At 45.1% G+C, this 27158-nt stretch overlaps 1 protein-coding gene across 1 annotated transcript; it reads right to left on the bottom strand.

The window, feature by feature from the left end:
* Positions 1-21187: 21187 nt before the first annotated feature.
* Positions 21188-26634, bottom strand: Vsx1 (visual system homeobox 1). Its single transcript, XM_036186586.1, has 5 exons — positions 26179-26634; positions 24480-24558; positions 24099-24222; positions 22883-23060; positions 21188-21544 (listed from the first exon to the last, which is right to left on the bottom strand). Exons 1-5 carry the CDS (start codon positions 26603-26605, stop codon positions 21258-21260), a joined length of 1095 nt encoding a protein of 364 aa, XP_036042479.1. The 5' UTR covers positions 26606-26634; the 3' UTR covers positions 21188-21257.
* Positions 26635-27158: the final 524 nt, after the last annotated feature.

Here is a 27158-nt window from a genome sequence, read left to right as displayed (position 1 = left end):
TATGGTGAAGAATAAAATCAACGTTCTCAGCACATCTAGCCTGGTTGACACTATGCACCATCATCTCCTCATGAAGTCGAAGGTTTTGTTATTGAAGAATCAAAAATAGAAAGAAATGTGTCTCTGCCAAGTACTTAAGAAGTGGTATCTATCAAGAAATTTATCCATTTCTTTTAGATTTTCCAATTTTGTGGAATACAGGTTTTTGAAGTATGACCTAATGATTCTCTGGATTTCCTCGGTGTCGTTATGTCCCTCTTTCCGTTGCTAATTTTGTTAATTTGCATATTCTCACTCTGCTTTTTAATTAGTTTGGATAAGGGTTTGTCTGTCTTGTTGATTTTCTCAAAGAACCAACTAAGAGTGAATACATAATAAAAATAAGCACTAGGGGTGGGGGTTTTTCAAAAACTGGTTTGTTAAGTTCTTTGGGCTGGCAAAGACTCCTTCCTGTTGGCTGTGACAGCTGCAGATAGGTCATTCTCTTGGAGGGGGACACTGTGGGTGAGCTGCTGAGGCGGGAGGGCAGGAAGGCAGTGTCAAAAGCTACTGCCAGCACATGCCCTCCCTGCTCTCAGCCAACCAAGCACTTGTAGTTGCTTTAAAAGGTAGGTAAATTGGGCACAGAGAAGCACCCTGGGGTCCTGGCTATGCAGGACGCCGAGGCAGAAATCACTCACAGGAGAATCTGAGAGTAGCCTGGGCAGCATTGCAAGGCTCCACCTTAAGAAATAAAACCAAACCAAAACTTGGCTAGGGCCAAAACCAAAACATAGTAGAACAAAAGGTTATGTAGTGCTGGAATAAACAAGGAAGCAGTCCAAACTAATAAAAGAGACATACAAAAGAGCATGTGGCTGGCTAATGGAAGAGGAAGGTAGCACCCAGCACCCCTAACTATACCATCAAACCCCCCTTTTAACTGGACATATAAAACTATAAGTAAGAGAAAGATCAGACTCAGTGGGGGGGGGGGTGTCTAAGAGGTGCCCACCAACACTTCCTCTTCTAGTGTGCACTGGGAATTTTCCTGCTCCATCAAGATGAGGAGGCTGAGTTGGGGGTGTGGCTCAGTGACAGAATTCATGCCTAGGATGAGTTCTATCCCCCATACATCTAGCCCTCTAAAAAGATGAGGATCTGAGCTTCCTCCCGTGAAGTCTGGGTTGACTTCCTAGCTTTACTCCATAGGGCCTGGCAGAAGTCATGCTTTGACAGTTTTTGGCCAGACCATGAGGCCTTGGCAGCCCTGAGTACTGCTTTTTTGTTTCCCAGCTGCCATGCTGTGAGGGAGCTGTCCCTGCCTTCCAGAGGCAGCAAGACCACAGAGAGAATGGAATTGCACTAGACCATAGCCAGGACCAGCTCTGGACAGAGGTGCATCCACCTTGGATGCTCTATACCAGGTCTGAGGACCTCACCCTCAGCACAAAAGATCTTCCTGGTGATTTGCAAGGTTGGAAGAAGTCTCAAACAGCCTTAACTTTCTTACTCAGTCATAGCTAGCTGAAACAAGAACTACTCCTTGTGGTGAAATTTTATTTGTGCTGAAATGTGGTAATATTTTATTTGTATGTTAATAAATAAAGTTTGCCTTGAGATCAAAGGAAATAGCAAGTCATTTTAAGTAAACACAAAAGTCAGGCAGTGGTAGCACATACCCTTAATCAGATCACTTGGCAGGCAGGGTCTCTGTGTGTTCAAGGCCATACTAAGGAACAGAGCCAAGAGTGGTGACACATGCCTTTAATCCCAATACCAACCATAGAGACCTGGAGGTCTGAACACAAGGCAGTGACAAGGAAGTGAGGTAGCTGGGCTAAGAGCCAATGAGAGGGCAGAACAGCAAGGCAATAAAACCTAGGTAGACAGGAAGTTGTGGCATTTGGAAACTGCAGAGCTGGTGAGGTAAAGTTGGTTGGTGGCTCTCACTATTTCCCTGATCTCCAGGGCTTTCACCCCTATATTTGGCTCCATGTTTTTTATTGAATAAGACCGCCTAGAAATTCGGCTACAACTCCTAAAATGTGAAGCCCTCCTTTGTACCAGTTTCTACATCTCATCCCTGCACTGGTTGCATGTTTTCTCTTTGTCCTCAAAGTGTTAGAGTGTCAGTTCTCAACTGTCAACTTTGCCCTCCAGGACCCCTGGAGACAAGAGTTAGCTCTCATCCTTCAAGCTGGAACCTGTAGCCAGAATCTTTCCTCCCACTTCAGCCCATATTCAAATGTTAGGTTTGGGTTTTGGTGTTTTGAGGCAGGGCCAGCCTCAGATTTGACCTTGAACTTCTAAACCTCCTCCCTACCTGCACGTCTTGAATATCACAGGTATATGCTACCATACTTTGTTTATGGAGTGTTAGGAACCAAACCTAAGGCTTCAAGCATATTTGGCAAACATTCTACCAACTGAGTGCATGCCCAGCCCCTATTCAAATGTTTCATCAACTTCTTAAATAGATCACATCCTAAAGATGCTTTCTCAAAAACTGGCCTTCCAGATCAGAGAAGGAGAATATATTTTCTCACTGTTCAAGTGGCTTATACCCTTGTCATCCTAGACTCCTTTCTCATACATGACAGTAGCAACTTATCAGCAAGGCCCCCAGGGGTCACCTTCAGAATAACACCCCTCATCCTCCCTCATCTTCCCACAGATCCGCCATCTGAACCACACTCAACATCCTTTTAATTATTATTCAATGGGCTTCTAATTCTATTACTCCTTCCCTGATCAGCCAATGCAGTTTCTTTTAAAAAAAGGTTAAGGGCTGTAGCTGTCTGGAGCTATGGCTCAGTGGCTAGCATGTGCAAGGCCCTGGGTCCCATCCCCAGCATGGGGTTGGGAGAGTGGGAGAAAGAAAGAGAAGAAAAAGAAAATAAAGGTCAGATGAGGTCTGTCTGCACTCAGAACAAGCCAGCATCTCCTCCACTCCATTCCTCCCCATTACCCTAACTCACAACGTCATGGTCATCTTCCGGGAAGTCTGAGACATTCAGAATGCCAGGCCCCTTCGCAGGCTTTGTGCTTCACAACCTGTGTGTTATCACATCCCCAGAAAACATACATGCACAGTTGAGGATGAAAAATGCCACGTTGACCAGGTACAGAGGTTTATGCTTAAAATTTCAACTACTTGGGAATCTGAGGCAGGAGGATTTCTTGCCAGCTGGACAGCATAGCAAGACCTTGTCTCCAAAAGGAAGAGAAGAGAAAGAAGAAAGGGAAAGGGTCTAAGAGGAAGGGAAAGGGGTCTAGCTGATGCAGCCTCGCCTCCCCCGGGATGTGTTTTCTCTACCCTCATTTTCTCAGGCTGCAGCCACACTGGACTGCTGTCCTCCAAGCACCAGCACACTCCTGCCTCAGGACCTTTCCACATTCCATTTGCCCTGCCAGGATCACTTTGTCCTAGAAACCCACGTAGGTTACCCCTCCACTTCCTTCAGGCCTCTTGGAACGCCCTTTATCCGCAGGTCTTTTCTGTCAACTACATGGATTCATCGCCTCAACACCCACACCCATGTCCCACCTCTGACTTCACTGTTCTCTGTAGCACACATATATAAGGTTTTTCATGTTTCTCTCTCTCTTCTTGGAAGCAGAGGTCTAAGGGGGGAAAAAAGGTTCCAAGTTCTGAGTTTGGAACTGTGTCTCTAGCACCTAGAATCTTCCTGGCACATATTGCCAAGTCAGTAGATATTTGTTGAACAAGTGAATGAGACAGTAAAGATGGCTTCTCTGTGATTGGTTGCCATGGGACCCATGGAGAGTGCACCCTCTAGCATCTTTGCTTTCTAAGAAATGTATTTTAACAATGATAAAAATCTCTCTCTCTCTCTCTCTCTCTCTCTCTCTCTCTCTCTCTCTCTCTCTTCTTCAGGATTAAACCCAAGGTCTTCTGTATGCTTACCATGCACTGTAACACTGAGCTACAATCTGTCCTTTGATTTTATTTCCAAATAAAGAAACACCACACAGTTCCTATTTCCTCTTTGGATTGGATATGCACATGAAGCAGAATCAGCCAGATGAGGCAAAACTACACTTTCTACTGCCCAACTAAGAGGCCACGTGAGGCCCTTCCTCCAGTAGACAGCCTAAGGCCAAGACTGTCCTTCTGGAACTAGAAGGGTCAGCCTTACCCAGCCCTGTGTCCACAAGCTTCTTTCCTGGAGCTCTCAGTTCTGAGAACATGGGTCATCTGGGCAGTGTTGGCCTTCTGGAGTCTGGCTTTGAAGTCAGCAGAATCCAGGGCTGCAAGTCTCAGGGTGCAGGCCACAGGCTGCAGGTGGGGAACCTGGGGTTTGTCATGTTTCTCAACACTGGCAATTGCAGCATTGCTATTCCTGAACCTTCAAGCCCTGAAACTAGATGAACTCCTTCTCACGCTGCCTGGCAGCAGCCAGTGCCCAAGATCAGGAAGTGGGCAGGAGATGTTGATAATGAGCTCCGGGACTCATTAGGTGATTTCCAGGGTGCCTTACCTTCGCTTCTGTGTCTCCCACTCCACATCATAAAGAGGCAAAGGATTCCAATCCACTTAGGTATTAAAGAACAAAACCACAACAATTTAAAGATCTCAACCAACTTTCTTTTCAGTTCTTGATCTCTCCTTCCATGAAATACATCAGGTTTTCCAATGGACCTGGCAGAGAAAGTAGGTTGCATAGACAGGGTTGGAGCAAGCAAAGACAAAATTCAAAAAGTGGCTTGTCATTTCAAAATCACTTTTCTTGGAAAGTAGGGACAGGGATAGAGAACAATGGGTAAATAATGGCGGCGGCTCTCCCCAAGCCCCTTTAGCTTCCTGTTCTGTGCAAGGAAGAATGTGGATGGAACTTCACCACCAGCCCCACTAAGAATAGCCTGGGGTGGGACACATGCTTGTTTACTCTCTGTTTCCTCTGAAGATCAGATTAGCAGCCTAGTTTCATCTTTGTGACATGAACTTTAGCATGAGTAACTCCATTTAAACTATTTGTGTGTAGGGCTGTGGATGTGCACATGCGCATGGTCAGGTATAAGTGATGCATGTATGTACAAATCTGCATGTGGAGGCCCAGAGGATAACTTCTCCTGCCATCTTCAGGAGCATCATTCACCTCCTTTGAGTGAGCATCCTTCATTGGCCTGGGGCTTATTACTTAGGCTGGACTGGCTGGCCAGCAAGCCCAAGGAATTCTCCTGCCTCTGTCTTCCTGGCCCTGACATTACAAGCACACACAGCACACACCACCATGCTTGGCATTTTTATGTGGATTTGAGGAACCAAGCACATGTCTTTATGCTTGCAAAGCAGACACTTTGTAGACTGAGCCAGACTTCCAGCTCTTTGCTGTGCCAGTCCAAAAGAATGGCCTCCTGTGGTGTTTATGTAATATAAAAAATGATCCCAGGCCAAGGATATAACTCAGTGGTGGAACATTTGCCTGGCACACAAGAAGCCCTGGATTCTAGCACCACAAAACACTAAATAATAATAAGCCATTTTGGTTGGTAGTGGATTCTTTGTGACCCTCCTCCATTGTTAAGATCTAGCATGGAGTCACCAAATCTGTTCCCTGTCAAGGCAGTGGCCTCCAAAGAACCTCTAAAGCTCCTACCTCCTCTTTCCTGCATGTCCTCCATCTTATTCATCCCCTACTCCCCCATCCCACACTTTTTTCAGTCGACACTCACAGGATATCTCTGGGGCCCTCCTGTATACAGCACCCAGAGTTGAGGGACATCCATCAGGCAAAGGTCCTGCACTGGATGAGGTCATAATACATGTTCAGATCATAGGGATGCAAAGCAAAACTGAAGCAAGGAATCCATGACAGAGCATGGAAAGGGGTCAAGGGAAGGAGAGAGCCAGAAGCCAGCATTCTGGATGGCTTCCAGTTTTTCACAGACTCAGTGATGACATGAAGGTCTGAGGTCACTCTATATAAATGTGCTCTATGGTATTGGAGGTCTGATGGTCCCTATTCAACTGTAGCAGGCCCAGGTCTCACTGTGCAACCCTGCAGATGTATATAAGCTATCTACGCTCTACAGGGTTAGCCCAACAGCACACAGATACACCCAAGACAAGAGAGCTGATCATCAAGAACAAGAGGAAGCAGGAGGTGAAAACCAGAACCAACTTCAGGGAGAGTGATGGAGAGATGCCTTTCCAGGGTCCTGAATTCCCCATCTTCATGCATTTCTGCTCCATGGTGTTCTGAGAGGATTGCACGAGGCACTCCATGGTGGATCAGCCCCAGTTCTAGCCACATGTTCATCAAAGCCAGACAATACCAAAACATACTAACTCTGTTAGTGCTTGGGGTGGAACCCAGGACATTACATACGCTAAGCACATACTCTTCCATTGAGACATACCTGGGCATGGGAACTCATTAATTCACTACCGTCCCATATCAATCTGTTTTCTTTTTTTTTTTTTTTTTTTTTCCTGAGACAGGGTTTCTCTGTATAACAGCCTTGGCTATCCTAGAACTCACTTTGTAGACCAGGTTGACCTTGAGCTCATAGAGCTCCACCTGCCTCTGCCTCTTGAGGTTCCACATCAGTCTTAAAAAGTCAATCCCCTTCTCTGAGGACCTGAATGTCTCACCAAATCCTGTGCCTACTCTCACTCAAAACCTTCATGGTTTTGTCTTGGGGATATGCTTATCCAGCAGCCTGGACCTATCCACTTTTTCTGAGTCAAAGGTCCTAATATTCACTGCAACCCACCCCAAGTGCACTGTTCAACTGTCAGGTAGACTCTTCTTGAAGATTTATTTTTGCAGCAAGTACCAAGGTTCCTGGGCTCCTCTGTGACAAGAGACTACAAAGGAGGTGTCCCAGAGAATGGAATTTTGACAGATCTGAGCTTTCTGGTCAATGTCTTGCCCACAAGTGGTAAAGGAACTGCCATCATCACATCTGTCTACAGCCTCAGGACTTTGGGACCTCCCAGTCTTTCAGCCAAAACCCAAGTAGGAAGATTTATATTGTGGGATTAACTTGAAGACAGACCACAGGCATGGATGAGCCAGGAAATGCCTGCTGGTTTTCTGGGCAGTCCCAGCAAGTGACCAAGCATGGCCCAACCCTGAGGATCTCAGCTGAGAATCCCTAGAAGATGTGTGTTTACTAAACAAGTTGGACATTTCCAGCCACCAAGGAATTGTAAAAGTGGCCAACACTGCCACCAGGTGGTAGAATTTTACCCTCGCCTGCAAATCTACTTCTGTCCTGCAAGGGCAACTCTTTGCTTGTCGTCTTCCCCTAGACAAATCAACCAGAACATAAGGCATTTCTTAAAGGATGCCACCATCGAAAGGAGTCCAGGAGAACTGCCTTAACACTAGATGCCCTGAAAAGAGTCTCTTAAAATAATTCATGAGCACAGGATGACTGGAAGAGGCAGTATGGAAGTTCTGACCTCAAGGATTCGGACTCTGGATAGCAAATGAGGGATCTCTTTTGAATGTTCAAGATACATAGTTAATATGGCCGACTGGGTATATGAGGTTTATTTACTTACTAAGCAGATTTCATTTTATGACTGAATAATTGGATTTTCTTTAAAATATAATAAACTGTGACACATGGACTCTGGGGTTGAAAAGAAACTGGAGGGAAATCCTCCAACAGGTGACAGGTAAGTATGGTGGAAAGAAAGAAAAAAGTACAGCTCAAGATGTGTGCAGAAGGGCTGGAGAGATGGCTCAGAGGTTAAGAGCACCGACTGTTCTTCCAGAGGTCCTGAGTTCAATTCCCAGCACCCACATGGTGGCTCACAACCATCTGTAATGAGATCTGGCGCCCTCTTCTGTGTACATAATAAATAAATACATACATACATACATACATACATACATACATACATACATACATAAGATGTATGCAGAAGCTTCAAGTATCTTGAAAAGGACAGAGGTGAGCAGCAGCAGAGGGTTCAGGGGAACCTTTAGGCTTTTAGCTGTGTAATTGATATTTCTTTCCTGCCTGCCAGCTCCAGAATACCTGGCAGCTGCTTCCCAAATTACCACACATATGCTTATATTAATTATAAATGCTCAGCTACTAGCTCAGGCTTATTACTGACTTGCTCTTAGACTTAAATTAACCCATAATTCTTATCTGTGTTTAGCCACATGACTTGGTACCTTTTCTCAGTACAGCATTCTCATCTTGTTTCCTCTGTGTCTGGCTGGTGACTCCTGATTCCTCCCTTCCTTTTCCCAGAATTCTTAGTTTGGTTGCCCCACCTATATTCCTGCCTGGCTACTGGCCAATCAGCATTTTATTAAACTAATTTGTAGTGGGTAGCCATTCCAGCTTTGACCTAGAAGTTCCATCACCCATTGAGGCTTCGGTAATGGTCACGCCTACAAGGCGGGGCTGAGAGAGGACGTTGAAGACCTGCGTTCGGTTTGCCTGGGCTCTCTTGGTTCTAGGACCCTGGATGCAGGAGGTAGACTGAGCAGAGTTCTCCAGAGAACACTGCCAGACTGTGCCATACCTTTCCCAGACCCTGCTACCTATTCCTTCATGTGTAAGTTACCCCACAAAATAAACCTCCCTTTTAACTACGTGGAGTGGCCTTAATAATTTCACTGATACTAATTTGACCGACAAATCTTTACAGTGTACAAGAGGATTATTCCACAGCAAGCTGAAAGTCTTGGAGAAGAAGCATGCCAAAGTCCTTTTCTAGATGATAGCATTCTGTGACTAGCCTGAAGCTCTGGATGTTGGCAGGAACACGTTCGTAGGTAAAAGTGCATGCATGACTCTTAGAAAACTAAAACCAGCACAGAACTTCCAAGCCATCAGTGAAAGGACAGCAGCAAATGTTTGTAAACAATAACAACAACAAGACAACAACTAGGCAGAGCCAACCGTTCAGGAGGCTGAGACTATAAGGTTCCTTGAGCCCAGGAGTTAAAGCCCACCCTAGGCTTCACAGCAAGACTCTGTCTCAAACACCAAACAAACAAACAAGAGTGGACAGATATGTGTCACACGCTTTTAATCTCGGCATTTGGGAGGCAAAATCAGGTAGATCGCTATGAGTTTAAAGTCAGCCTGGTCTACATATCAAGCTCCAGGCCAGCCAGAGATGCCCAGTTGGTTCCCTGCATCAAAAGAGCAACAACACTAAAGAGTAGGTGTAATGGGGAAGAACAAACAAGGACAGTAAGTTAGAAAACATAAAATAGGATTAAGAACACATCCTAGCTCTAGCCAGGTAGTAACTATGAGCTAAATGAATTCCCCCCATCAAGATTACAACTATAGCAGAGTCAAAATGATAGAAACTTTGAAAAAGAGGACACAAGACATGGAATGTAGGGGACACACACACACACACACACACACTTAGAGCTTCCAGAAGAGAAAGCATAAAGAAACTGGGTTAAAAACTGCAAAATTTCTGCTACCAAAAAAAGACTTCAAAAGTCATGGACATACACAGAGTGCAAGCAGGTTGAATACAAGAGGAACCTACACACATCTTAGTCGATGTATCTAACAAGGTTGCAGCCATAACATCAGAGAAGACAGATTTCCAATCCAGAAATGGTGATTGGCTATCAACCTTAGAAGTATAGCTGTATCTTGTATATAGGATAGTTTCATTTGTCCAGAATATCTATGAGGTACATTCTCAGACAAATAAAAATTAATGGAACTGGGTGGTGGTGGCGCACGCCTTTAATCCCAGCACTTGGGAGGCAGAGGCAGGTGGATCTCTATGAGTTCAAGGCCAGCCTAGTCTACAGAGTGAGTTCCAGGATAGCCAGGGCTATACAGAGAAACCCTGTCTCAGGAGGAAGAAGGAGAAGAACCACAAAAGGAAGCACGGTCTGAAACGGAAGGAATGATGAGCAAAGGAATTGTTCCACATGTGGATGAACATAAACAAATATGAGTGACAGGAAACACTTGCCATAGCCACAAGGCTAAGAAAAACAAAACGTGGACAACATCCTGGGCAACCAGAGCATAGGAGGCGACAGAGGTCAGAGCCAGCTTCCTAGAACCCTTTTATAGTTTGGGGAGTTCTGATCTACATTTAACAGTTATGTGAGATCAGCCACATTTAATATAGGATTATAAATTCTAATCTAGCAGAAGGGGGAGTAGAAGAGGCTAAAGGGGGCTGGAGAGATGGCTCAGAGGTTAAGAGCACTGACTGCTCTTCCAGAGGTCCTGAGTTCAATTCCCAGCAACCACTTGAATGAGATCTGGCGCCCTCTTCTGGCCTGTAGGGACACATGCAGGCGGAATACTGTGTACATAATAAATAAATAAATCTTTATTTATTTTTTTTTTAAAAAGAGGCTAAAGGATGGAAAGAGGGAGAAACAAATGTAAAAGAAACAAAAAATGTGGGAAAAGTAAAGCATTGCACACACACACACACACACACACAAGTTGATGAAGTTTAGATGTCAACAGTTATAATATATGAATGGACTAGGTTCTCTTTTCAAGGTGAAGATATTTAGAATAATTTAAACGATCCTAACTGTGTACATCATAACTAACCTAAGGCCTACTAAGAAATGTTAGTGGGGCTGGGCAGTGGTGGTGCACACCTTTAATCCCATCACTCAGGAGGTAGAGGCAGGTCGATCCCTGGCTGGAGGCCAACCGGGTCTACAGAGTGAGTTCCAGGACAGCCAGGGCTACACAGAGAAACCCTATCATGAAAAACCAAATTAAAAAAAAAAAAAGAAAAGAAATGTTAGTGGGAAGATTGTGTATTGTTTTGAATGAGAATGGCCCTCCAGGGACTTAAATATGTAAATGCTTGATCCTAAGTTAGTGGACTGCTTTGGAAGGATTGGGAGGTGTGGCCTGTTGGAGAAAGTGTGTCACTGGAGGTAGGCTTTGAGGTTTCAAAAGCCCAGCCCTCCACACCTATTCTCAGCCTCCTGCCTGTGGATGAAGATGTAAGCTCTCAGTTTCTGCTCCAAGCACCATGCCTGCCTGCCTGCCTGCCACAATGCTCCCCTCCATGATGATCATGGACTAATTATGGGAACTGTAAGCCAGCCCCAGTTAAAGTTCTCCTTGTATACGTTGTCTTGATCATAACGCCTCTTCACAACAATAGAACAGTGACTAAGACAGATGGAAAACATATACTAAACAAAAGTGAGTTAAATATCCGCACAGTGAGAGAAAATGCAGGAGGAGTGCAAAGGAGGGCAGCTGGGCGCAGTGACTGCCTGCGGGGGGACCAGGAACTCCACCTTGCACTATTCTAGAACAATGAACAAAAGATGGCAGAAACTCGAGAAGAGACCTGCAAAGTGACCCAACAATATTTCAGCGTATGTGTGCATAATCCCAGGCCTGGCCCTTGAAACTCAGGCAATGCTAATATCATCTGGATTTCCAGAGTTGGCTGGCTTGATGGATTCAAACTCAGCTGACAAAACTGAATCACATAGAATTAGCCAACACGCAGGCAGAAGTTCAGGCCTGATTGTCCCTCCAGGTCCCATGCTCCCTCTGTCCTGGCTAGGGTTACAAACCACTTCCCCTTTTACCCCAAGCCTCTTCCCACCCCCACCCCTTCTTTGCTGAGACTGCTGTAGGACAGGTGGCTTGAGATAGGAGGTGACCCAGGAAGAAGAATGGGGAGCTAAAGGCTGTGGCGTGGGGATGACCAAGCAAAGCCCCATTCTGCCGTTTGTTACCTCTATGGTCAACTGGAGCTGGTTGCCACCAGAGCCTTCACACTGCTGTGTGGCGTGACTTTGGGGTGAAAATCTGATAGAACAAAGAAGCAGCAGAGGAGTTACCAATGGACCTTCTCTTCACACTTCCCAGATTAAAGAGACCTTGAAATCTCTAAGTCTCTCCCTACTCCTTCATGTGCATCTTCTCTATCCATATTCCTGGCTTCTCTATGGCTAATTTCTGTCATCTAGTCACTGGCTCTGTCCCCTTATTCAAGGTTGTCTTTATTAACACAGTCTTGTGGTGTCACAGTGCAATCAAATATCCTGCAATACTCATATGCTGCACATTTCCCTCAAAGAATTTGTTCCAGGTCACTCAGGTCACTTCCAGCATCCTCTAAAGGCTAAGGAAGTCCCAGGGCAAAAGCCTCGGCTGCAGTGACAAATATTCTTAAAGATGTGACAGAAGGCTTAGGAGTGTTCTAATCAGAAGTCATGTGAAGGAATCTTCATCATGTTCACTGATAAAATGAAAGAGAATACATACACATGCACAAGCTTATACATGCCCATACACACACCCATATATGCACAAGTGGCTGCTCATGAGCATGCACACACACAGTAGTCCTCTACAAGACTGGACTTAACTGGTTAATTGTTACTGAATCTTTGGAACTACAGAAACTTCTCACCGATGACATTAAAAATTTTCGGGTTGGAGATTCAGCTCAGTGGTAGAGCGCTTGCCTAGCAAGCCCAAGGCCCTGGGTTCAATCCTCAGCTAAAAAAAAAAAAAAAAAAAAATTCCAGAATGCCTCACCCAGCAACTTGGTCCCCTTTGCTTAGGATTAAATGCTACCTTAGTCTTTGTACAAAACTGGCAGTGTGGAGCAGGAGAGAGGACTCAGAAGCTAAAGGTGCCTGCCACTAAGTCTGATGGCCTGAGTTCAATCCCCAAGATGCACACGGAGGAAGGGAGAACCAACTCTGGAAAGTTGTCCTCTGACCACCACATGTGTTCCATGGTGTGTGTGTGTGTGTGTGTGTGTGTGTGTGTGTGTGTGTGTGTGTGTGTAAAACAATTAAACTAGCATTGTATTGAAGAGGGAAACAAAACAGTGGTGGGGTGCCTGGTGAAAGGCTACATGACTTGGTTTACACTGCAGTAACAGTAGATCCACAACACGGTGACTACAGATAATAACCAGCATCATGCTCTGGGAATGAGCGCTGTCACTTACTTTTCTTGTTGCTGGGATCAATGCCTATAAAAAACAACAACAAGGAAGGAAGGGTTTATTCCAGCTCGTGGTGTGAGGGTACAGTCTATCATGATGGGGAAGGCATGACGGCAGGAGTGTGAGGCTGCAGGTCACACTTTGACTGCAGTCAGGAAGCAGAGAGGTCAGTGCTGGTGTATGGCCCACTTTCTCCTTTTTATTCAGACAGGGACCTCAGTCTACATTTAGTAAGGGTCTCCCCACATCAACTGAAACAGTTTAGAAACTCCTTCACAGATATGCCCAGAGGTTTTCCTACTAGATGATTCAAGGTCTTATCACACTAACTATATTAACCATCATGTGGCCTAAAGTGGATTTTAAGATATTACTACAAAATATGATAAACATTGGAAGCAGAACTTACATTACTTCACTTTATATAGATACTCCATATTGTACATATTTTGAAACCTCATGCTGTACCAAGTACAGACAGTTTTTACCTACTAAAACCTTGGTGGTTTGAATAGGAATGGCCCCTATAGACTTGTGTGAGTGCCATTATTAGGAGGTGTGGCCTTGTTAGAGGAAGTGTGTCACTGTAGACACAGGCTTTGAGGTCTCATTTGCTCAAGTTATGCCCAGTATGGAACACAGTATCCTTTTGCTGCCTATGATCAAGACGTAGAACTCTCAGCTCCTTCTCTGGCACAGTGTCTGCCCGTATGCTGCCATGTTTCCCACCAATGACAACAATGGACTAAACCTCTGAAACGGTAAGCTAGCCCCAATTAAATGTTTTTCTTTATAAGCGCTGTCATGGACATGGTGTCTCTTCATCTCAATAGAAACCCTAACTGAGGCAAACACTTAACTCACTAGGTGGTGGAGAGGTGACTGGGTGGTTGAAGGCACTTTTGCTCTTGTAGGACATCAGTACCTAGCACCTACATGACTGTAACTCCAGTCCCAAGGGCTCTGCTGCCCTCTTCTGGCCTCTGGGGCACTGCACACATTTGGCACACAAACATACAGACAGACAAAAACATTCACATAAAATGAAAAATAAATTGAACTAATTAAATTTTAGAAATAAAAAGAAAAGAGGTAGACTAGAGGATCTGTGTTGGAAGGGAGTGAAAGAGAAATCCTGATGGGCCACACATTGAAACTAAGACATTTCAAAGCCTAGGTGGAAATCCGGGATCATAAAGAAAATATGGCTGGTAGTGTTGAGAGTGACTCGGAGGACTGGGTAGAGAAGAACGGAAATTTTCTCTAAAACAAGAAGTCTGACTTGAGAATAGACAGAGTCCGAGTGGATGCATGTTAACCAGACCCGCCAGCAGGTGGTGCCAGTGTGCCATTTGTGATAAACTGGATTCTAAGGCTTCTTCTGCCCCTAGATGAACTTGTAAAATGGGGGCCCAGGAAAATCCATGGAAATCTGAGGATATCTGTTTCTCCAGTTACCTTCTCGTGTCTGAGTATCCCAGGGTGTAGCCATTGAGAGGCGCTGCTCTCCAGACCAGCTTTCTATCTGCCTATTTGTCGGAAGTGTGGTTCTATTCTGTCAACAAAGTAACAAAATAACTAAGACAGCTGAAGGCTCTGGCTCTCCCGGCTAAGTCTAAGTCTGGAGAGCCTTCAGCATTTCAGCAACCCACAAAGGGGAATCCAAGGTAACATAAGAGCCATACAGAGCCACGGAAATCTCCAGTAAGCTACCTTCAGCGACATTCAAGTGTTCTCCCAAAGGTGACCCTGTGAACCAGCTTGTTGCTGTGGGATCTCCTGTATGTTCTAAATATATGTTGCTATGATTGATTGATAAATAAAAGCACTGATTGGCCAGTAGCCATGCAGGAAGTATAGGATAGGAGGGACAAACAGAGAAAGGAAGCTGGGAGGTGGAAGCTGGGGGAGACATGTAACGGCAACAGGTAAAGCCACGGAACACGTGGTGACATATAGATTAACAGAAATGGGCTGAGTTAAGTGTAAGAGCTAGTCAATGATAGGCCTGAGCTAATGGCCCAGCAGTTTAATTAAAGTAAGTTTCTGAGTGATTATTTTATAAGTGGTTGCAAGGTCTGTGGTACTGGGCAGGACTGGAGAAAACTCCAGCTACACAGCTTGTCACTGTGACCAAAAAAAAAAAAGAAGAAAGAAAGAGAAACAAAACAGGTCATCAACATATGGGAAGGGTTTAATGTAGCCCAGGACTTCAGAATTTTTGTTGTAGAGTTTCTTAGCCTCCACATGTTGAGCACAGAGAAGCTTGCCCACCTCGTAGTGACTAGGAAGAAAGAGAGGAACAGAATCCTAACATCCCCTCAAGGACACAATTCCAGTGACCTAAGTCCCTTCCACTAAACCCTACCTCTCCCAGGCTCTGCCACTTCCCAACATGTCACTGGCTGGCAACAGAGCCTTTTATCCATGGCCTTTGGGGGACATTTAATACCCATCTTAACTGGTCACCCCTGTGCACACACAGAATCAAGGTAGGTAGGAGCAGAAGTTTGTTAGAGTACAGGGAGAGTATTTCACAATAGCTGGTAGGGGTGGGAAAGGCAGCCTGATAAGCCCTTGGGGCAATTATTAATTATCAACAGATGGAGAAATTAGACTGGGCCTCTACCCTACTAGCTTGAAAGAAAACACTTCGAGGTAGGTTAAAAACGTAAGGGTGACAGACAAAACCATGAAGCCTTTTGATTCTTTGATTTTCATGACACTTTAGTTACCCCAGGACTGTGACTCACTACAGTCACTTTATATTGCTTAGGAATTAGTGGGAGTTTTAGCTTGATTCGACAAGTGCCCCTCCACCCCTGCTATTTTTATTCATGGTGGGCCTTCTTTCTCTGTATCATTTCGTTCCATATCTGTAGATACACTCAAACATAAATAAAAAAATGTTTTTATTTGTTTGATTGTTTGTTTGGTTGGTTGGTTGGTTGGTTTTGGTTTTTCAACACAGAGTTTCTCTGTGTAACAGTCCTGGCTGTCCTGGAACTCACTCTGTAGACCAGGCTGGCCTCGAACTCACTGAGACCCACCGCCTCTGCCTCCCGAGTGTTGGGATTAAAGGCGTGTGCCACCACCACCCAGATAAAGAATGTTTTTAAAGCTCTTCTGGAAGTGCATGTGTGCTCATTTTTCCTTATCATCATTTCCTAAAAAAACACGGCCTACAGCTATCTACGTGGCATTTACACTGTGTCACGTGTTGTAAGTCACCTAGAAAGGGCTGAGCCATGTGGAATGGTGCATGCCGGTTCTATGAAGATGTCATATTGTATGCTGTGAGCTCCCAATCCTCCTCCCTCAGCTTCCTGATTGTCAGAAATACAGGTGTGCACCACTACACCTGATTTTAAATGATGTTTTTAGGCAACTGATATTTTACTTACTGAGTGTTTTTCTTTCGTGATTATCTAGGTGCATATGTGGTGTGAATTCATGTGTATGTGTGTTCATATGTGTGTGAGTGCACCTGTGAGGGTGGGTCCCATGCAAGCATGTGTATATGTTCATGTAGAGACTCAAAATTGGTGTCAGGTGTCTTTTTCTATTGCTCTCTACTTAGTTATTGAGGCAGAGTCTCTCTGTGGAGCCAGAGCTCGCTGATTACAGCTACTCTAGCTTGCCCTGTGGATCCCCCATTTCTACCTCCCAAGTGCAGGTTTATAGGCAGGCCACCATGCCTATCCAGCTTTTACACAGACTCTGGAGATCTGAACTCCAATCCTCATGCTTACACAGCAAACATTTTATCCATTGAGCAATTTCCCTTGTTCCCTCTTGAATGCTTCCAATATCTACCAAGATATCCTTATTGTGTAGTTTGAGATGCTAAATAATGTGTAAGTAATTTCCTTCATAATATTAAAATACCTTTGCATTCCTGGGTTATGTATAACAATATTAAAATGCCTTTGTATGCCTGCAGTAGACCTTCTGCAGTCCAAGAACATGCCTAGGATTCTTTTGAGTTGTAAACACTGATAGTTATTTGCAAATTTCACATTTCCATTTATGAAGCTAAATAGAGCTGGGAGGTGGGTGTGTTAACTTTTGGGGGTTCTAGACTGGGATGATGTAAGGGTTAGAAATCCTACAATTTTTTTCTGTGTTCAGGAGCAAAATCTATACCACAAAAATGTTTTATTTAACTTTCAAGAATTTGCATGTGACTTTGCCATCAATCCACAACCGTATCACAATATAATGTTTTATGGAATCTTTGTTTAATGATCTTTAATACTGTCTTGGGTTAGGGTTTCTATTGTTGTGAAGAGACACCATGACCACAGCAACTCTTATAAAGGAAAACATTGTATTCAGGTGGCTTGCAGTTCGGAGGTTCAGTCCATTGTCATCATGGTGGGACATGGTAGAGTGCAGGCAGACATGGTGCTGGAGAAGCAGCTTAGAGTCCTACATCTTGCAGGAACAGAAATGGTCTGAGACACTGGGCATGGCTTGAGCATATATGAGACCTCAAAGCCCACCTCCACAGTGCACACTGCCTCCAACAAGGCCACACCCACTCTCCTAATAATGCCGTTCCTATGAGCTTATGGGGGCCGATTACATTCAAATACCACACATACTTTGTACTTTTGTTGATTCAATGTGTATTTTCTCAGAAAATATACTTTTTGTAGATTTTCACCTAATAAAAGCCTTATGGGTTTGAATTTCATTGTTATTTTTTGTTTTATTTTATGTGTGTAAGTATTTTGTCTGCATATATGTTTATGTATTTGGTGCATGCCTAGTGCCTACAAAGGCAGAGAAAGGGCATTTGTATCCCCCATGGCTGGAGTTACAGATGGTTCTGAACTTTTGTGTGAGTGCTGAGAACCAAACCTAGGTTCTCTGAATGAGCAACAAGTGCTCTTAATTACTGAGCCATCGCCACAGCCCATTTCTTTTCTTTTTCTTTTTCTTTTCTTTCTTTTTTTTTTTTTTTTTTTGGTTTTTCAAGACAGGGTTTCCCTGTGTAGCTTTGCGTCTTTTCCTGGAACTCACTTGGTAGTCCAGGCTGGCCTCAAACTCACAGAAATCCGCCTGCCTCTGCCTCCCGAGTGCTGGGATTAAAGGCGTGCGCCGCTGCCACCGCCACCACCACCGGGCCACAGCCCATTTCTTAATGGCTTTTAAAGCAAATTAATAAACATACCAGCCATTTTAGTTGTGAAAAAGTGATTTTATTTTATTTTTTGAAACAAGATTTCATGGCCAGGCCTTTAATCCCATCACTTAGAAGGCAGAGGCAGGTAGATCTCTGAGTTGGAGGCCAGTCTGGTCTACATAGTGAGTTCTAGGACATCCAGAGCTACATAGTAAAACCCTATCTTGAAAAATAAGGGAACAAAATCCTACTCTGTAGCTCAGGCTAGCCTAGAACTTAAAATCCTCAATCTCCCAAATACCCCACTGGGCTATAGGATTTTCTTACATATTTAACATAGTTTTAGCTGGGTGATCACATATTTGTGGTCCAGCTACTGAGGAGTCTGAGGAAGGAGGATCTTTTTATCCAAGAAAATCAAAATAGCTTGGGCAACATAGCAAGAGTTCATGTCAAGGAAAAAAGAAAAATATTTATAATATATACATGCATTTATTATACAAATATATGGTTTCCCCTTTTCTCACATTATTTCTGGTATCTCCTTCTTCTTTACAATATTTCAGAGAAATTTGCCCATTGGTCATGCGTTTATTCAGAACCAATTGTCAAATGTCATTTATTTCATTTTCACTGTACTTTAAACCTCTTTATTTCTACTCCTATCTTTTTCCCTCTAGAGGATTTCTCACTCAGCGACAATTTACCATCATCTCACAGACCTCACTATGGGACAATTCACAGCGTTCACACTTACTGTGTGAGCGTAATTCATGCAAGTTGCATGGGTGTGGTGTCACTTTTCCTGGGGATATGTGAGCAAATCTGAATTTATTCCAGACAGAACACTGACAGCAGACCACAGAAACAATTCCACCCAAGTCTAGCCTAGTGAACCAGTGAGTTTATGGGGGTCACTTACAGGTACATGGTTGACTCAAGAGCAGCTGTGTAAGCAAAAAGCCCACCACGGCATGGGCATGGACTTGCAGCAGCTGAAATTCTAGGGTGCCCTGTGTATTGTGCAGGCAGACCCATCTGGCTGGACAATCTCCCCTTCCTTGAAACTATTTAATTTCCATAACCCTGAGGAGGAGCTGCAGGAATTTTGTAACTTTCTGAGCTTCCAGGATCTGCTCATTTTCTTCAGTTCTGAGGAAATACACAACAGTTACTGGCTCCCTTCCTCAAACTCAACTTTTCATAAATTGAAGATGAAGGGTGGGAGCAAGAATCTGAGGATAGTGCATGATAAAAATGTGTGAGAAGGGGCTAGAGAAATGGTCCAGCAGTTAGGAATGCTTACTGCTCTTGTAGAGGACCAAAGTTTACTTCCCAGCACCCATAGTAGCTCACAACAGCCTATAACTCTTAACTCCACGGAATCCAATACTCTCTCTGGCCTCTCTGGGCTCTTGAACATGTGTAATGAACATAAATTAAAAATAATAAATTTTTAAAAGAAAATGTATGTGAACACCCACCCACTCACTCACACTGTCCTCATGAGATAAAAGAAACCAGATGAGTGTGGCCCAGGGCTCAGAGCAAGGGCTGCCCTCTCTAGGCAAGAAGGACGAAAGGACTTCTGGTTTTCACCAATGTTCAGTCCCAGGACTCAGCCAGGATCAGTAACAGCCCGAATAAACCAAAGTGAGCAGACTTATTTATTCCATAGTGTGTAATCAGTAGTATTCAATATTTACAACACTATGGCACTAACATGGATAAAAATAGCTGTTTTCTCATTTGAAGAGACGGGGTGTGTGTGTGTGTGTGTGTGTGTGTGTGTGTGTGTGTGTGTGTGTGTTTACCCAAGTTGATGGATTCCTGAGATAATTTGCAGAGGAAGAGACCCAAAACAGACAACGCTTCTTCAGACAATGAACTCCAAAGGTGATTCAGCCAGGGCCACTGCCCCACAGTGCGCTACACAGGAGCCTGAAAGACAGCCTGCTGTACATGCTCCCTAAAAAGGGACAGAAGGGAAGAGCCCATCAAGGGACCAGCAAATAGCCTTGAGCCAGACATACCACACGTTTATTTTTAAATAATAAATAAACAGCAAAGGAAATACAGGAAAGAAAACATTCATGAATCCACATCACTAAAGTGCTTCCAAACATAAATTCAAAAGGACCAAGAAATCAGGTCTGACCTCTGACAGTCTTCAGATATTTAACAATTGCCTAAACATGGCTCCAGGTGATTTCAGAGGAGAGGAATATGGCTTTCTTTGCTGTTTAGGCATTGAATATTCAAGACCTATCAAGTGACGCTCAACACAAAATTACTGCCTACTGTGAAAACAAAAAAGTCTAAGACCCAGTTCAAGGGAAAGTGATATAGCATCCATTCGTTCATTCATCTTTTTAGAAACTTCTCCTAGGAATGTAAAACAATTATATTCACACCTGTAACCCCAGCACTGGAGAGGCTGAGGCAGGAGATCATGAAATTGAAGCTAGCCTGGGCTGCACAGCAAAACCCTGAACATCTCAACAAAACCAAACAAATCCAAATGTTCTTAGAGTGAAGAGGTCAGACCTCTTAATGACTGAACCACATCTCAAAGGATGCAGGTAGAAATTCTCTCTCTCTCTCTCTCTCTCTCTCTCTCTCTCTCTCTCTCTCTCTCTCTGTCTTCTATAGCCCAGGTTGGTTGGGATGCTCTTGACTATCTGATCCCTTGTTTCTGCCTCCTGAGTGCAGGGATTACAGGTGTGTGCCACCACATCTGTTTCTATGGTGCTGGGGATTGACCACAGGCCTTCATGTGTGCTATCAACTGGGCTACATCATACCGCATCCCTAAAATTATCTTTAAACTTCAGATCTTCCCTACTCAAATTCTACAAAGGAGAAACAAAATTTTATAGCAAACTGAGTGATTCAAGAGATTGTACAAATGTTCTCCCTTCTAGAATTATATGGAACTTCCCCTAGATTATATATTCAATATTGTATTTTTTTTTCTTTTTCTGAAGCTGAGGACCAAACCCAGGGCCTTACACTTGCTAGGCAAGCGCTCTACCACTGAGCTAAATCCCCAACCCTATATTCAATATTGAAATGCTGCCTCTTATCCAGATGTTTCAGGAAGGAAATCAAACTGAAGGTGTTTGTCTTGACCAGTCTTATCTCCTAAAAATTGCTCATGAGAAATATGCATATTTCCATTTTGGGGGAGGGGCAAATCTGTTCGTCTCATGAGGCTCCCACCTTTGGGGGCTGTGGTACCTGCAGCCCTGGAGCATGGGAACAACCCTGATCACTGGATTCCAGGGGTATTTTCTTTGTCTCCTGCCTGGAAGAATTGGACAGGTCAATGGCCACATCTTCCAAGTTATCCTCAGGGTTCAGGCTTGCTTTGTCTGGGCCCCTTTCAGGTCCATCATTATTAGCACCTTCTTTGAGGTGGTCAAAACCCCAGAGTCCTGCTAACTTGTCTTCACTTTCTGGTTTTCTCATCCCTGTAGACTTTTTATGCATGCCTGGAAAATAAAAAGCAACAACAAAAAACATTGGGGCTTGTTTGTTTGTTTGTTTTTGAGGCAGGGTCTGTCTATGTAGTCCTGACTGTCCTAGATCTTTCTATGTAGACCAGGCTGACCTCAAACTCACAGAGATCTGCCTGCCCCTCCATCCCAGGTACTCAGATCAAAGCATATACCACCACATCAGGCTCAAAGACATTTTTGTTTTGTTTTGCTTTTTGTTTTTCGAGACAGGGTTTCTCTGAGGCTTTGGAGCCTGTCCTAGATCTCGCTCTGTAGACCAGGCTGGCCTCGAACTCACAGAAATCCACCTGCCTCTGCCTCCCGAGTGCTGGCATTCACCACCACCGCCTGGGCAAAAATATTTTTTTAAATTCAGCAATTAAGTACATTCCTTTCTTCTCACTGTTCTTTCTGTCTCTAAATGTTTCTTTGTCAGTGTTCCTCTAGGGCCTAAAGGAGAACTGCCAAGTAGTTAACTCCCGGCATTAGGGTTTAGAAGGCCCTATCCACCAGCTGTCACTCCTGCAAAATTGCTTTGTTGGGTGACACAGTGACTTCACGTTTGTTTGGATAAGCAACAAACCCTAGTTCAGCACTAAACCCACTTGCTTGTGTGACTGAAGTCCCACGCCTCAAGTACCCCTGTTTGTATGCTTTCTGAGGACTGGGCTTGGCTCTCCATCCCCACTTCTCTCTAATCTCTTCGGTCCTGAGGCAAAGTCCAGGCTGTATCTCCGGTTCTCAGCACAGCACCTAGCCCGAAAACGATTTGCTGAACTTTCCCAACCTAAAATCCCACTGTGATCCACCTAATTTTCTGGTAGTGATTATCTTGTGACCCAAGCCTGCAAACTCTGAACCCAAACAGAGCAGTAAGGGGTAAGTGCAGCAGAAAGGGCTTGACCTCACCACTAGGGGCACTACTTATTACTCTAGAACACATTGGTTAAATCTGGACCAGGACCTGGCCTATTCAGCTATGCGAACAGAACGGAATGCTTTAGATTCTCCCTGCTCTGCATGGCCCTATTAACCTTGCACTCTATAAACTGTATAGTTTCTAAACTTTCAAGCAGCATTCACCACTCTGAAAATATGTATCAAACACAAGGCAAGTCTCTGTCTATTTGTAAGTGTTTAATACATATTTACCCGTGTGAATAACCTAAGAGGACTTTCCCACACATTGCCTCCACAGTTTCAGCGAAAATTAAGGCTAGGAATTAAAGAGTCCGGACTGGGCCTAAACCTGAGACCTGTCCTGCTTTGCTCTGCAAATCCTTGGTGAGGACCCCGCCCACCTCTCTGGTCCTGTTCTCAGCCAGGGCTTACCCAGAAGCCAGGGCGCACAGGAGCCGTGCGGGCTATCCGCGGAGTTGAGCACGGAATCTGGCAGTGGGATGCAGTGGCGCACCATGGCTCCGTAGAGTCCGTACTCAGCCATCACGCTGCTGCCGCCCCAGCGCTTCTCTCGCTTACGCCACTTGGCCCTCCGGTTCTGGAACCAGACCTGGTTAGAGGCAGAGAGGAGGCCGAGAGGCTCAAGAAGAGACACTATAAATACAGGGAGTGAAGGGGGAGGGTGGAGAAGCGCGTGCGCTCCAGGACTCTGGGTCTGCAAAGGGTCCATTCGCACCCACAGGCCTGAAGGCCAGCCTAGCAGCAGCCCTCCAAATCCGCAAGGACTCAGCATCATGGTAATAAGATAGGAGTTGCTTCCTCTGAAGTTTTCTAAGGAGTCGGGAAGCAAAAAAATAAGGAATGAAAAGGACCCTTCCCTGCAGTGTGTTTATAAAGGGGCTGCCTACAGCGTTTCCTGATTTTTCTGTTTAGAAAGTCTACAGCGGCAATGGCCCCTTCAAATATCTATTGATGGATTGCTGCTATTTCTCCTAAAGAAAATACATTAATTTAAACAATACATGATATCCTGAAACTTAGAGCAGCAAGTCACTGGCAGCTCTTCCAACAGAGAGCATGTCAGCCAGCACAAGAGAACTTTCAGGGTGGACACGCCTATGCGGAGACAGCACCGTGCGACTCGAACTCAGGCTGTATGCGGTGATTTCTTTAAGAACTTAAGATGAGGACCCAACATTTTTACTAACGTCTTCATGCAGTCTTCTAGTTCAACACACAATTGTATACTTTTTTAAAACATAATTTTTATTAACTTTGTGTGGTGAGTGGAGAAGTTGGTGTGACGAAGCACACATATGGAGGTCAGAGAACAGTTTGCAAGAATTAGCACTCTCCTACCAAGTGTGCCAGGGATTCCATTCAGCTGTAAGTCTTTTCGGTGGCAGGTGCCTTAACCTGCCAGGCCATCTTGATGGCTCACAATTGTGTAATATTTGAGGATAGGTTAAAGATGATAGAAGAAAAAAAAAGGCATGAAGGCCAGAGAGAGCCTTTTAGCGCCTTTAACTAGGTCACTCTCAGTTCTCAATGAAGAGGCTTTTCTGAGTGGCTGTGAGCTATTCACTGTGTGCAGGAGTGATGTGTTCTCTGCAGTGTCTTCAGAAAGAGAAAGAGTACCACCAGCCACCTGTATTCGGTCTTCGGGGAGTTCCGTTTTCACAGCAAGCATTTCCCGGGCATACACGTCAGGGTAGTGAGCCTCACCAAATGCCTTCTCCAGCTCTTCTAGTTGATGGGCAGTGAAAACTGTCCTGTAGAGAGCAAGAAATACAAAGGAAATATGCCAGAAAGATAAAACCCACTTACAAACCCACAAAATCATGTCTTTAGAATTGTACAGATTTTCCTGTAGCCTTCCGAGAACTACGGGTCATCTTTGAAAATGGCTGTGTGGTTCTCATGCCCACCAGTAGACTGCTGGACACTCTACATTCTCAGATGCTGTTCTCAAAGACAGTAGGGTTGTATCCATCTGAGGAAAGGTAAGCAGAGAAGCCTGGACCCATACCTGTGCCTCCGTTTCTTCCTCTTGCCCAGGGTAGGGGACATCTTCAGGTCACTCTTTTCTTCAGATGGACTGTCCCCATCTGTTGGTACAAGAAGATAACTCTTTGAAAATGTGAAAGTTTTTGCTATATTTTGGGCTATATATTTTGCTATAATTTAATGTGAGGGCTAACATTGTGCATCTGTTAAGAATGTAGAATGTACTTAGTGATATGCACAAGCCAAGAGAGCAATTCCCACATTCCAGATACTGTCTGAACAATTAATCCTCATAAAATAAAAAGACAGAGGCAGCTGGTATTATTGCCCTTCCAGGTCACACAAGGTCAAGTTGCAGTGATGAAGTTGGTATCCAAATTTCATATTCTGTAAAGCCAATGCTACTTGGCTACTTACTGTCTTTTCTAACCAGAATTCCTAAGTGGAAAGCCCACCCTGCTCCAGTATGCCTCTCCCCCTGTGGACATTTCTGAGAGGCAGGATTTGTGACGTCAGAATCTTTGTCAGAACTCACCCTGCCCTGATGCACCCATTCTACAGCCCAGGAAGCTTATGCATGCATGGCATACATGGCATCGTGATGTATGGATTCCCCTGAAAACAATACCATTCAGCTGTGCAGTTGTCTACCCATATTCAACGTAGCAGAAGAGCTCAGCTAGAAACTAGAAGCTAAACTATTATCAGATTCATCATTCAAAAGCAGAATTGCCCCAAAAATAGTTTTTAAAAGAGTGAGGTCAAAAGCAATGAAAGAACACCAGTTTTGTTTCTATATCAATGATATCATCACCAAACGGCGTACCTAGATTATAATTATGTTGTGCTAAGGAGTGACCGGCAGCCATTGGATACTTGGGGTGAGGAAATGCAGGAGAAGTGGCCACAGAGACTTGTGGCAGATATAAAACACTGGCAGGTTGGAAAACTTAATAGTCCCCAAAGCATAATTGTTTTATATTGATTACATGGAAATGATAATATTTGCATATATTGGATTGACATTCTAGTATTTAAATCAATGTCAACCGTTTCTTTTTTCTTTTAAGGCGACAGAATTTCTCACCAGTCACGTGATGCTGTTTCCGTAGGAAATGCCCTTGCAGAATAAAATTTACTTGCGTTTTACCTTTCCTTTTATTAATATTCGGAGAAGCCACCCTATGAAGATAGCCCTTTGGATTTTTAACGACACAACAGTGTTTCATTTCATCCTATAGAGACGAGAAGTACGCAATAAAGTCAGTTTCCCGTTGAGAGCCACAGAGACCGGCCCCTCTTTGCTCGTCAGACTCCACTCTGCCTACCTAGCCGGGTGCTCTGCAGGACAGTTTCACTAGGTCCGCGGTTTGTTTGTTTGTTTGTTTGTTTGTTTTTGTTTGTTTGTTTGTTTTGCAAAATTCTCTCTCCTCCTCACATCTCCAGCCTCCCAGTTTCTTGCCCTGTGGAATGAATGTCTTAGGTTCCTTCTCTTTCCCCACAGTGCAAGACTTTTTTTTTTCCTGAGAAAAACAGGTAGACCCCGAACAAAACATGAGGTACAGCGGACAACCCCACCCCCCCCCCCCGGTTGGGACTGGGCTCCCTTTGGGATTCCAACCTCCCGAGATCTAAGGTGCCTTGAAGGGCGACCAAGCATTCGTTACCCAGGTGCTTCTGGACCTTTCGAGGATTGGGGTCGGGAAGCTTTGCCTAATTACCCGACGTGGAGACGCTCTCGCTGCGCTGCTGGCAGCCGGGCGCAGGCGGCGGGCGGGCGGGGGTGTGGGCGACCGCAGACTCGGGTCCTGCGGGTGGCAGGAGCCTCAGATCGGCGAGGAGCAGGCAGCGCGCTCGGGCAGAGGCCGCGGAGGGGGGTTGCGCCCCGAAGCCGCAGAGGAGGCCCAGCCCCAGCGGGAGAGCGCCGCGAGCAGGGCAGGAACCGCAGAGTCCTGGCCTGGGCCCCGCAGCCTCCGCTGGAACTTCACAGCTGGATCCTAACCCGGGTCCAGTCTGAGTCGGCAAATCCGCTTCCAAGCCCAGCAGGTCGTTGATGGCGAAGCTTCGAAGGCGAGAGCCGGTGGGAGGGCAGCCTGGCGCCAGGGCTCTGCTAGAGCGCGCATCTGAAAGCCCGTCCCGTCCAGTCATGTTTCTCAGCTCTCTAGGCCAGGCGAGGGGCGTTGAGTCCCTCCTGGCCACCTATGCAAAAGAGGCTAGCTCAAGGGACGCCTTTTATGCTGTCCGTGAGACCTAGACTCTGGTCTAGAAGGCGCCAATCAGCAGGGAGCAGACGCGTCGGAGCAGACGCATCCAGGCTCCCACCAGAGAGGTGCAGACGCCACCAGCTCCCCTCCCCTGAGTTGTTGGCCTCCCTACTGCGGTCCTCCTAGTCATCTCTTTTCTCTCTCCAGCTGTCCCTTACCCACCCCACCCCCCATTCGAGCAACAAGGGCTGTGTTGTCTGCCCACCCCTATGAAACCCACAAGTTCCACATCCTGATGGGTCTCCCTTCTAGACACTCCTGGCCTTCCAAAACCTTCTTACACGCCCAACTGCCCTGTAATGCCTTGGGCGGGTTCCCAACCACATCCCTCTCACTACCACCCAAACCACGCCGGCCGGCCTCTTCACCTCCAGCGCCCAGTCTGAAAATCCCTGAAGGAAAGCTGACTTTGTGTATTTAACTCAAGGCCCGCCACT

This window comes from Onychomys torridus, chromosome 4, assembly GCF_903995425.1.
Source record: "Onychomys torridus chromosome 4, mOncTor1.1, whole genome shotgun sequence".
Taxonomy (NCBI): Eukaryota; Metazoa; Chordata; class Mammalia; order Rodentia; family Cricetidae; genus Onychomys; species Onychomys torridus.
This window is presented reverse-complemented; position numbering and strand designations above follow the sequence as displayed.